The sequence below is a fragment of the Corythoichthys intestinalis genome, chromosome 14 (assembly GCF_030265065.1).
Source record: "Corythoichthys intestinalis isolate RoL2023-P3 chromosome 14, ASM3026506v1, whole genome shotgun sequence".
Lineage (NCBI taxonomy): Eukaryota > Metazoa > Chordata > Actinopteri > Syngnathiformes > Syngnathidae > Corythoichthys > Corythoichthys intestinalis.
This window is the reverse complement of record NC_080408.1, coordinates 37,880,394-37,892,652: the sequence shown is the minus strand read 5'-3', so window position 1 is coordinate 37,892,652 and position 12,259 is coordinate 37,880,394. Positions and strand designations below refer to the sequence as shown.

The 12,259-nt window shown below is 35.8% G+C and overlaps 1 protein-coding gene across 1 annotated transcript; it reads right to left on the bottom strand.

Moving 5' to 3' along the window:
* Window positions 1-1,494: 1,494 nt before the first annotated feature.
* Window positions 1,495-5,506, bottom strand: LOC130929529 (ADP-ribosylation factor 1-like). The gene is made up of 5 exons (XM_057856728.1): window positions 5,394-5,506; window positions 4,639-4,821; window positions 4,450-4,560; window positions 3,852-3,976; window positions 1,495-2,410 (listed from the first exon to the last, which is right to left on the bottom strand). Exons 2-5 carry the CDS (start codon window positions 4,781-4,783, stop codon window positions 2,249-2,251), a joined length of 543 nt encoding a protein of 180 aa, XP_057712711.1. The 5' UTR covers window positions 4,784-4,821; window positions 5,394-5,506; the 3' UTR covers window positions 1,495-2,248.
* Window positions 5,507-12,259: the final 6,753 nt, after the last annotated feature.

The following is a 12,259-nucleotide window of genomic DNA, read 5'->3' as shown; positions in this document are numbered from 1 at the left end:
TTGAGTGTGTGCATGGCATTATGAAGTCTGAAGACTACCAACAAATTTTGCGGCATAAAGTAGGGCCTAGTGTGAGAAAGGTGGGTCTCCTACAGAGGTCATGGGTCTTCCAGCAGGACAATGACACACTTCAAAAAGCACTAGCAAATGGTTTGAGAGAAAGCACTGTGGATACTTTTAAAGGGGCCAGCAATGAGTCCAAACCTGAATCCCATAGAACACCTGTGGAGAGATCTGAAAATGGTAGTTTGGAGAAGGCACCCTTCAAATCTCAGAGACCTGGAGCAGTTGGCCAAAGAATGGTCTAAAATTCCAGCAGAGCATTGTAAGAAACTCATCGATAGATACCGTGGTGTGGTTGATTGCAGTTATTTTGTCTAAAGGTTGTGCTACCAAGTATTAAGCCGAGGGTGCCAATACTTTTGTCCGGCCTATTTTTGGAGTTTTGTGCAAAATAATGACACCCCACCCCAGCATCCTGTGTTTTTTCATTGCAAGCAAAAATAAATGAAGATATTACTACCCAGAGGTTGCGCTACACTTTTTCGTTGTCTGTCATTTTGACTGACAGGGTCATAAAAATCCGGTCATAATCTATTTTTACCCGCCACTTAAATTTTTAACATGATAATAATGAAATATTCAATAGTATTTAGTTTTCATTCATTTTTAATTAATATTCTGTCCCAACAAGCTTAACAGAGAATCCACACCATGCGATCACACATCAAGCAGATGAATATGTATTTTTTTCTCCGCAGTGACAAAAACAGCTGACTGTGGCCCCAGTACGTAGGCTACATATGGAACAATGAAATTAACAGTTCACCTGCTGTGGCCTGAATGCAGTCTCACACCTTCCTCCTGGTGCACATGGACTTGAATTGAGTGCCCGCTTGTGCACAATCAAATGTTTCAAGTGGGATTGCTGCAGAGGCTATTGTCATGAGGTTTTGAACTTTTGCCTCAGACAGACGACTTCTCATGGCCGTTTTGATGTAGTTCTGGAGGCTGAATCCGCGCTCTGCGGCCACACTCTTTTTTTTCACCTCTTTTATCAACACCATCGTCGTTTTGGGGCTTTTTGAAGAAACTTCGGACACTGTTGCCTTGACATTTTTCCGAGTAAGGCCAACGACGTCATGCATCAAGAGAGATAATAGCTAATTAATATGCTCACTCACCACCCTGTGGTCTGGGGTGTGAAATTGCAACCTGTAAAATTACAGATGGACTTCAGTTTTTTCCGTCACCGTTTTAAAAAATCAGTCAACGACGGAAAATATTCGGTTTACGTGACCCGTTACTACCAAAGAAAATACTTTTGGCCAGCAGTGTAGTCACCAATTTCATTTCTTTTTTAGAGCTATTTGACTTACAAAAACAATTGCATCTAATCACAAACCACAAATGACCAACTTCATCCATGTCACTCATTTGGTGTTACTGCATTTAATGCAAGAAATGGTGCAATAAATTTGAATACCACAAGGCCACCTTTAAAATACTTTTAATTGCATAGTCAAGTATAATGAAATAATTTCAAATACAGTGGAATCCATTCATTTTAATTACAGTGCTTATTGACACTCATTGATTTAACATTTCAATAGTTATAAATCACAAAAAACACCCAACCCCAGGTATATTTATAGAAGTGCAGTAACATTGAGTGGGAAAAAAAGGCAACATTGCCTTGTATAAGGCAATACAGTAGATCTTACACCAAACGTGACAAAGTGCAAAGCAGACACTAAAAGAAATTCTTTATTTTCATTTAAATCCATGACCCACTTTCCAAAAAGCATTCAAGAACCGCAATGAAACCATGTATTGTATACATTATAACTTGTGTGCATTTTTTAGGTTAGTGTATGCACTTTTAAGGCAAATGTGGACCTGAGACCGACTAAATCAAAAAAGGAAATGCCCTTCTAACAAAGAGGCTAGATCTAAGGGGATATGTTGCATAAACATATTCCAGTATCTACCAAATAGGAAGATGCTTGTAGGTTTTATTATCTGGCAAAATATTTTGCCAATTGCTAGTATGCTGCTGGGAATAGCCACTGGACTGCGCTTCCCTCAATTATTGCCCTACCAGAGTCATACAATCACCCTAGAAAAAGTCAAGTAAAGCTGCCCCGTTATACCAAAATCTAACACACATCAAACGAATGGACCATTTGTCCAGTACGTCTGCAGTAACAAGAGCTCAATAAAGGCAGAAAAATGTACAAGGTGACTACTACCTAGAGTTCTTGAGCTCATTGGACAACCAGTCCAGTCCCTCATACAGACCGTCACCATTGGTGGCGCAAGTAGCCTGGATGTACCATTTTCTATCGCGCAGGGAGTGAAGACCCAGCTTGTCTGTGATCTCACCTGCATTCATGGCATTGGGCAGGTCCTGTCAATGAAAATATACATTTGCTTTAGAACAAGATTACTTGCAAAAGCAGTCACCATTAGGACAAAAATAATGGTTGTAGATGGGCATTTTCTCTTGCACGGGGGGTAGTCAACTAAATGTAAGGTGGTCCAGTTTGAGAACATTCGTTGAAGGTCCATAATAGCTTACCATTTGTGACGTACTGCAATGCCTCACCACCAAAATATATAGCACCAAAACTATAGGCGTTATGACAAATATTACCATCACCATCTATTAAGCATATCCCATATATGTTGACTTCACTATACTAAGAAGCTGATACCTCTCTCAGCATTACAATGAACGGCTATCACAATATCTACTGACCAACAAAACAAAAAAGGTGTGTTAACTCATTTTAGTGCTGCAACGATTAATCGATTAACTCGAGTATTCGATTAGAAAAAAAGATTCGAATTAAATTTTGCTGCTTCGAGTATTCGTTTGATTTAAGTGGCATTGTAATGGTTTACTTTGAAAGTGTTTGCCTTTCATTGATTTGGGTGGATACTCTGCCTTCTAGTCTTCCTCATTTCACATGGCTGAATCCAAGTGCTCCCTGTTAAGACCAACATAAGCTATGTTTTTGTTTGAGCTAATGTTTTTTTTTTTTTTTTTAATGCATTCGTTATTTAGTTTAAAGGTATTTTTAGCCTATTTTTGTGGGAATATGTGTCTGAACCATTTGTTAAGAGCATTGGAAAAAAATTAGCAAAAGTTCGCTAGTTTAAATGCTATCAAATTCTATGTAAGTTAGCCAATTGTTCTTTTGTTGTACATAGATCCTCATTTATTTTTTATACCATTTTAGGCTCAGCTCAGGAAATTTAATTTTTCGTGTTCCTTATCCGATTACTCGATTATTCGAACTAATTGTTCATCGATTAATCGACTACTAAAATAATCGATCGCTGCAGCCCTAACTCATTTAATAAACTCACGGTGCAAATATAAATCAGTTATCAACTGTGAGGTGGGTGAACACAAAAGGTTTTGCAGAAAGAATTATCCACTTAAAAAAAGCAACAAAACATTAACCTTTTACAATAGCCCAACACAAGGCATACTGGGAATTTCAGCAGGGTTGTTTCATTTCATACAATTTGGCCTATTTCATTAAAAAATACAGAAATTAAAAGTTGGCGGACCAAATGCAAAAATGTCTCCCTGAACTCATTCGCTACCACTGACGACAGTCGTCCGATCCATTCGAACTTGGAGGGATGGCAGAGGCTGCAAGGCCTCCAAGTTCAAATGGATTGGACATCTACTAGTGAAAAACTAATTCAAATTCACAGGAGGATAAAAAGCTGCATGATTGAACATCTTAAAGGCACTGAAAAACTTAAATGATTTCTTGGAATGAATGTGCAGTGGATCTAGTTCCATGAGATAATTCATTTATCAAACGGCTCACCTGTTTATTAGCAAAAACCAGGAGCAGAACACCGCGCAGTTCGTCCTCCGCCAACATCCTCATGAGCTCTTCGCGAGCCTCAGTGACTCTCTCACGGTCGTTGCTGTCTACCACAAAGATGAGACCTGCGAAAGACACGTTACGCAAAAAAACACACTTAAACTTGTGAATATGAAGAAATTGATAATACGTAGGGGCAAATGTACAAATGCACACTGTGTGTCGAGCAATTCCGACGTGGAATGTTTTTCACAGGCGCATGCTTTAATTAAATGTATCGCCTTGAAACGCCAAAAGGAGATGAAGACATTGTCAGGCAAAGAAACTTAATTTTTCAGCCTTAAATATCGCTTCGTAAGTGTTCGTTTGAAATCTGCTCAAAAATCCTAATTATTTGACATACAGGTTTTAAAACCAGTTCCATGTTTTAAAGAGTCACGTTGTTGGCGTCATAATTACTTATTTGCTTAACACTGGTCATGTTTGGAATCTCAATTTTCTAAAACAGGTTTTGGTGTAAAAATAGATGTGTGTACTTTAAAGTAGCCCAAAAAAATAAAATAGTGCAGTGGCATCATTGTGACAGCTTAAGACACACCTTGTGTGTTCTGGAAGTAATGACGCCACAGTGGCCGAATCTTATCCTGACCGCCTACATCCCACACCGTAAAGCTGATATTCTTGTACTCCACCGTCTCCACATTAAAACCTGTCAAGCAAAAGCAAAAATCACAATTATGTTTACATTTTCACCCTGAGTGCAGATCAAAACACCGATGTGGATTACCTATTGTTGGAATGGTGGTGACAATCTCCCCGAGCTTGAGCTTGTACAAAATAGTGGTTTTCCCAGCAGCGTCCAGGCCCACCATAAGGATCCTCATTTCCTTCTTACCGAACATTTGGAACATCTTCGCAAACACTCCACCCATGACTGCTGCAAGTGACGGGAATGTACTTTCGACTTAATCTAGAGAAACAAAACACCAATTGTCAAAATATACATTGGTTGCGCTACGTGCTGAAATGAGATCACGGAAACTAGATTTGTCAAAAAATAATACTTGGCAAATGTTTAGAGACTACAGCTCTTTCAAATATGTCAAACACTGAAAATATTAATACCACCGTTCGGCTCTTAAAGGGAAAACAAGGATATGCTTGTCATCGATCAACTGCACTGAGTTAAGAATAAATTACACGTATACGAGCCGCCAACTTCCAGGGCTAAAGCGCAACAACAATTGCGACTTCAACAACAACAACAATCTATTCGTCATGTAAATCCATTTAGCGTGTTACGGTGGCAAACTTTAGATAGACTACGAAAGTTAAGCAAATACCCGGAAACAACCTAGATTACTGGTCGGGAAAGTTAGACAAAAGTTTACAGTGGCACCGAGTAGCCCGCGTTGATTAGCGTTTAGCTTGACATTAACGCTTTCCCTCGGTTATCACAAAATACGCCTCTCAAAAATAATTCACAGGAAAGTTGCCAAATAAATTTATTTCTCAGCATGAGCAGACAGAAGAAGCTTTTACCTGACTTTTGCAAGGCGTTTCCTTCCTCTGGAAAATGGCGACGATTTGACACGTCAGAACTTCCGTTGTAACTTCACTTTCCGTGTTCTGTCTCCTTCGCACGACATTGACCCCTGTGGTAAAAAGGAGAATCGCATGAACTCGACAAAAATATATGGCGGAAAACACAGACGGCTGAAAAAGCAGTTTCTGCTCTTGCACCCTTCTTTGAAATAAACTGCTGTATTTTAAGCCAAAAGAACTGTTGTGTTTGATAGAACAATATGTCTATATGCTGTCATAGCAGATTCATGGCGCATTTAGCACCCGAACTATTTTTAATTAGTCTGTTTTACCCTGGAAACTCCCGTTTACAGGCGTCGTGCAACCGCTTTTGTTTCAACCCAGCCATAAAAAGAAGGTAAGTAGTTATATTTATTATTCAGAATGTCTATCATTTTTAGCTTGAAATCATTAATTGATGTCTAATACTTTGTTTAGGGAAAAAAAAAAAGAAAAGAAAAGAAACTACTTTAAAAAATTATTAACTCGCATATTTTAAACTTTTAAACAAATTACATCACAATGAAAAAATTGGCGTCCGTAAAAAAAGTCACGGCTTTCTACCTTATAACTATCGTCTAATTGTATTTTTTTCGTTACTCTCGCATTTCCCCCAATATTTTAGATGATAAATAATCGATCCAAACAAAGAAAAATTGAAGAAAAAAAAACCTTTAAAAGCATAAATATATGAAAAGGAAAATCTCGATTACTCCTTGATGTCCGCGATTTCTGCATCGAGACCCTTGTTATATTACCATGTTTCACCCATAAAATCTCCCCAAAAATCCAGTTGTGGCCATTCACATCTGTGTCTTGACACTCGATGATACATGTTACATGGAGTTTTCGCTTTTCGAAACGAGGTAAGTACGCGATAATATCTCGTTAAAATCATGGCTCTCGCGTGCGCTCACCTCCAGTTAGGGTTTTGCTGTTTGATTTTTTTTATTTTTATTTTTTTTATTTATTTATTTTTTTAAATGCCCTCCTGTTCAAAAATTTTCTTCCCCCAGAAAATTGACATTTTAAGCTTTCCAATGATGTATCACACGTGCATATCGGACAGTTTTGAAATTTGGACAAATTGGGGGTCTCAGAGCGGAACTTCAGGTCACCTAAGTGTTTTCCGCCATATATTTCTAAAATAATTATTTATTTCATGGATTCCCAAACTGTTTTAGAGGAAAATTTCAATGTTAACATCAAGGCAAGGGCATAGGTTTGGTGTCAATATTGGTAGGGACGACATAATCGCATAAACTGCATGTACACTTTTTGTTTGGGACAGACCAAACAGATTGGGGGAACGGCGGTCAGGGCTACATTTCTCATCAATAAGAATCTAATTAATTGATAGGTTAAATAATTAATGCAAAATAAATCTGTATTGACTTGTACTATCTTTTACACTGCAACTTTTACATTATAACATCGTAATCTGATAATTTAAATCTTGTCAAATAATTTTTTCAGCTTGTTTTGAGTTTTAAAGGCTAGTCAAAAGTATCATATTCTTCCACTTGCTTTTAGTAATTTGTCATTAGGCCCATACATCTAAAAGTCGGCCATTTTTCACCTAAATCGAGAAAAAAATGCTTTCAAATAATGTTTTGAACAATATCTATTCTTGAATCAAGAACATTTCTGACAGTTTTTTTTATCATTAAATATACAAACTTTTTGTTTCAAATAAGTTATTTTCAGCAATTTTTATTTCAAGAAATCAGAGTAAAATTTACTTGAAGCAATGGCAGATGATTTCACTTATTTCTAGTAGATTTACACTGAAAACAAGGGAATTTTAGTATTTTTCCCCTTCTTTTTTTCGTTTCAGTTTTAAGGAGGTGGGTTTTTGCAGTGCATATGTATTGGTTCAGGTGATACACCATTTGATTGTACTCTTTGTTTCCAAAAACTACCAAAGGCACATTTCAGAAAACTCCAGAATAAATGTTTGGATTTTATTTGCAAATTTAAATTGCATTATTTGAACTCAGATTATATAAACATACACAAGAAATACAAGTCATCAGCCAATCAAACATGCGTTTGAGGAAAAAAAATGGAGCGACACATTCAGCAGTTGAAAAAGGGGTAAATGTAAGTCTGAACATAATGAAAATAATTCATTTAATAATGGTTGGGTTAAGTCTATCATTACAGCATATGGGGAGACAATCTAAATGACCTATATAACTGAACCCATTATATAATGAAAATAAAGGTTGCTTAAAAGTTGGTGGGGACAATTTGAGCATCCTGAAAAGTTGATGTGTTTTGTCCCTACGGTCCCAATGCAAACCTACGCACTTGCTCAAAGTATGAAAATGCTGATGCGCTGGTTTTGAGGCAAGGCAAGGCAAATTTATTTGTATAGCACAATTCAACCCAAGCCAATTGAAAGTGCTTTACATCACATGAAGGTCATAAAAATCACATTAAATCAAAAGAACGTAAAAACAAAGAACAGGAACAGGAAATAAAATTATACATGAAAATCGCATTAAATTGAAACCAGAAATGACAATAAAGCAGAAAAGGAATAAAAAACCAATAGATTGAAGTTTGAAATTTGCAGACAGTTATGGATACGCTGTGGTAAACAAAAGCGTTTCTAGCCCTGATTTTAAGGCGCTAACAGTTTTAGCACACTTCAGACCTTCAGGTAATTTATTCCAAAGGTGAGGAGCATAATAACTAAATGCTGCCTCCCCCTGCTTGGTTCTTGCTCTTGGAACATATAGGAGACTGGTTGTAGACGACCTTAGGGGTCTAGATGTTTTATAGGGATCCAACAAATCAAGCATGTATTTTGGTCCAAGGTCATTAAGTGTTTTGTAGACGAGCCGTAGTATTTTATAGTCTACCCTTTGACTCACTTGAAGCTAGTGTACCGATTTTAAAACCAGTGTAATGGGGTCTAATTTCCTTGTATATGTAACGACTCTGGCAGCAGCATTCTGTACTAGCGGCAGCTTCCTGACAATTTTTTTTTTTTTTTTATCAAGACCTGTAAACATACTGTTGCAATAGTCCAATCTACTGAAAATGAATGCATGCATAAGTTTTTCCATGTCTTGTTGAGTCAGAAAGGAGAGGAGAAATTACATTTTCATACTGGAACCTTCAATACATTGAACCCTTGATTTTAGAGCTGTAAGGCATTATGCAAACCAGCTGACTGAAACATGACAGGTTAAAAAATAAACAAACACCAGTAACACTTTACAACAAGGGCCCCTCATTTAACATGAGTTCATTTTTTTTTAGACAATAACTAATGTTTGAGTAACATTAATAATTCATATAATCCCTTATATAACAATAATTAATACATTAATTAGCATTAGTTAATGCATAACCAGAAGGTAACTCAACTAATGGTTCGGTACGATTTAAAAAATTAATATAATGCTGGACTTGATATTCATTCAAATATACATTAGTGCATTAATACACAGTTTTTAATGTACAGTGATCCCTCGTTTTTTTGCGGTCAATGGGGGACAACCCGGGAAAATCAGAACTCTGTGAAGTCGAGGTAGAGCCTATTTACATTACCTTTGTTTTTATGTTCAATGTATTTATTCAGATTTAACAGCATTGCAAAGAGATACGTAAAATAAATACCCCCCCAAATATTACTTAAAAAAAAAAAAAAACAACCAAAACAAACAAACACCCTTACATGTATATGTATATGTATATTTTTATAAATGTTTTTTTTAACCCTTAAAGACCTGCAACATGAAACAATTATCAGAGAATCCCCAAATTTGAAAATAAGGTCCTAATGAAACCTTTTTTTTTTTTTTCTCAAATTTGTAAAACGAAATATCAAAATAAATATGTGTAATAAGCGCTCTAATATCTATAACCCTAGCTAAATCCTTTTTTTTTTTTCATGGAACCAGCAGATGCATGTGTTGACTTGCATCCATATTTTTTCATTTTCAAAAAGAAATTTCAAAATTCTGAATTTCTCTCAAAATCATGAAATTGTAGGTGTATCAAAAGTGATACATTTGGCAATAAAGGGTTAAGCACTGCAAATGTAATAATTATGATATAAATGAGATACACTACCGTTCAAAAGTTTGGGGTCTAAGCGACCCCAAACTTTTGAACAGTAGTATATCCTATGGGATTGTTCATTATGTACACTCAAGTTCAAAAGTTTGGGGTTGCTCAGACCCCAAACCTTTGAATGGTAGTGTATATGTAAAAGAAAACACTTATTTGTACATGTACACATGCATATATCTTAACATTTTTAAAATAAAATGACACATTAGACACCATTGGTTCCTTCCTTGACAATGATGATGATGATGATGATGAAACACCTGTGCACTTCGATGAAGATGATCAAAATGACACAATGCACAAGTGTCAAAGGAGCCTTATACAGTACCTTAAAAAATCCATGAATAACTGAAACCGCAAATTTTGAAGCGTGAATTGGTGAGGAATCTCTGCATAGTGGTCCGAGTAAGTGAATATATTCTTCCAAATTGGGAAACACTGCTCTGTGAGTCATTGGGTGCTGTGATCCTAACTTTAAGTACGGTATTATTTAACGTTAGTTACCTAAGATTAATTTCAAAATATGCATACAAGTGCCTGATAACTATACTTAACCATAGTTAATTACTACTGAATACTGTCTGGACCCTTATTGTAAAGTGTAGCACGTGTCCATTAGCTAAGAAATTATAAATGCTAAAGTGCCTCCCCTTAACCATAATTAACCATTACTGAATGCTTTTTGGACCCTTATTGTAAAGTGGGCCACATGTAACCCTTGGGTAGCAGATATGGTGAACCATTAATAGTTCAAATGAACTAAGTTGAAGCAATCACACCAAAGACTTGTACATATTTTATTGAAAACAATGAAACATTATTCAAGGTGTCATCTTATGCATAAACTAATGTTAATTAATATATTATTTAATATTCGATAGGGTATTATATGAATTATGTTAATTAAGCAGTAGTTGTTGTGTAAATATGCATTGTAAAGTGTTACCAAAACACCTTTGTATTTTTCTTCAGAAAACAAATTCATTCATTTAGCTACAGTTTTGGACACAATGAACCTCTTGGATTATTAGAGGTCACAGTAATCATTCATTCATCTTCTGCACCGCTTATCCTCACAAGGATATGGGCAGGTAGTCAGGTACACCCTGAACTGGTCGCTGGCTAACCGCAGGGAGTCAAAGTAATATTTTTTGTAGGGCTGTCAAAATTATCGCGTTAACGGGCGGTAATTAATTTTTTTAATTAATCACGTTAAAATATTTGACGCAATTAACGCACATGCCCCGCTCAAACGGATTAAAATGACAGCAGCAGTGCAATGTCCACTTGTTACTTGTGTTTTTTGGAGTTTTGTCGCCCTCTGCTGGCGCTTGGGAACGACTGATTTTATGGGCTTTAGCACCCACGAACATTGTGTAATTATTGATATCAACAATGGCGGGCTACTAGTTAATTTTTTGATTGAAAATTTTTCAAATTTTATTAAAACGAAAACATTAAGAGGGGTTTTGATATAAAATTTCTATAACTTGTACTAACATTTATCTTTTAAAAACTACAAGTCTTTCTATCCATGGATCGCTTTGTTTAGAATGTTAATAATGTTAATGCCATCTTGTTGATTTATTGTTATAATAAAAAAATACAGTACTTATGCACCGTATGTTGAATGTATATATCCATCTTGTGTCTTATCTTTCCATTCCAACAATAATTTACAGAAAAATATGGCATATTTTATAGATGGTTTAAATTGCGATTAATTACGATTAATTAATTTTTAAGCTGTAATTAACTCGATTAAAAATTTTAATCGTTTGACAGCCCTTTTTTTTTTTTTTTTTTTTATTCATTAAGGCTCTATTATAATCACATGGACTCAACATTACTTTGAAAACACTTAAACAAACAAACAAACAAACAAACAAACAAACAAACAAACAAAAACACGTAGTTGAAATAATTAGAAGAAGTTGGACATAAAACTTGAAGCATAATTTGTAGCAAAATAATGATAATTATATAATGAATCTATAATAACCCAGAGTATTTATGGTAAATCTTTACACCACAATAACAACACTTCCTTTTCCTGTTGAAGCCCAGCAGATAGTTGAAAGAAAGGCTCTTTGTGAGGCCAGTTGAATTTTAACCAGGGTCAACTATGCCGGCTACACCCAGCAGGGGGGGCAGCAGGAGGCCAGTGGAGTTTATAGCTGGTGATGGACCACACAGAGAAGGGTCATAACACTGTCTTACTCCCCCCACTCCAAAACCATAATTTTTGTTTTGCCCCGTCAAGCGCGCTCAAGATCTCTTTCAGCATATTTGCATGCATTGTTGTCATTCATGTGGGTGTTGTTTAGAGATAAAAATGATTTACAATATGGAATAAGTACGTCTCAAATGAATATTTAGATTAAATATAGTTCATATTCATTCAGAAAAGAAGTGTACAGAAGACTTACTTAACTTCTTAAACACATCAACAAAATAATAATGTTATGGCGAAGCTTTACATTTCGTTGTACTCTGTACAGTGATAATAAAGGCTTTCCATTCTTTTTTCTACTAGTTGCTTCCCATTTATTAATGAAAGAACAAACAACTGCGCACAGAAAAAAAAATGTTTAAAAAATTTGAAATAAAATAAAAACACTTTTAATGAAAAGTAGCCAATGATAGTCAGACATTGGCTTGGAATTGTGAGTCAAATATTCTAAAACCAAACTCATGATACAGAACAAGAATGTTTGTACCCTTAACTTAATATT

What these genes read in the sequence shown, in the direction of transcription:
- LOC130929529 (XM_057856728.1), bottom strand. Translation starts at nt 4,783, where the DNA reads ATGGGTGGAGTGTTTGCGAAGATGTTCCAAATGTTCGGTAAGAAGGAA. An exon ending in CACCACCATTCCAACAATAG is followed by an intron (nt 4,561 to 4,638) that starts GTAATCCACATC and finishes TTTGCTTGACAG; the next exon opens with GTTTTAATGTGGAGACGGTG. An exon ending in TGGTTTTTGCTAATAAACAG is followed by an intron (nt 2,411 to 3,851) that starts GTGAGCCGTTTG and finishes TTTCATTGACAG; the next exon opens with GACCTGCCCAATGCCATGAA.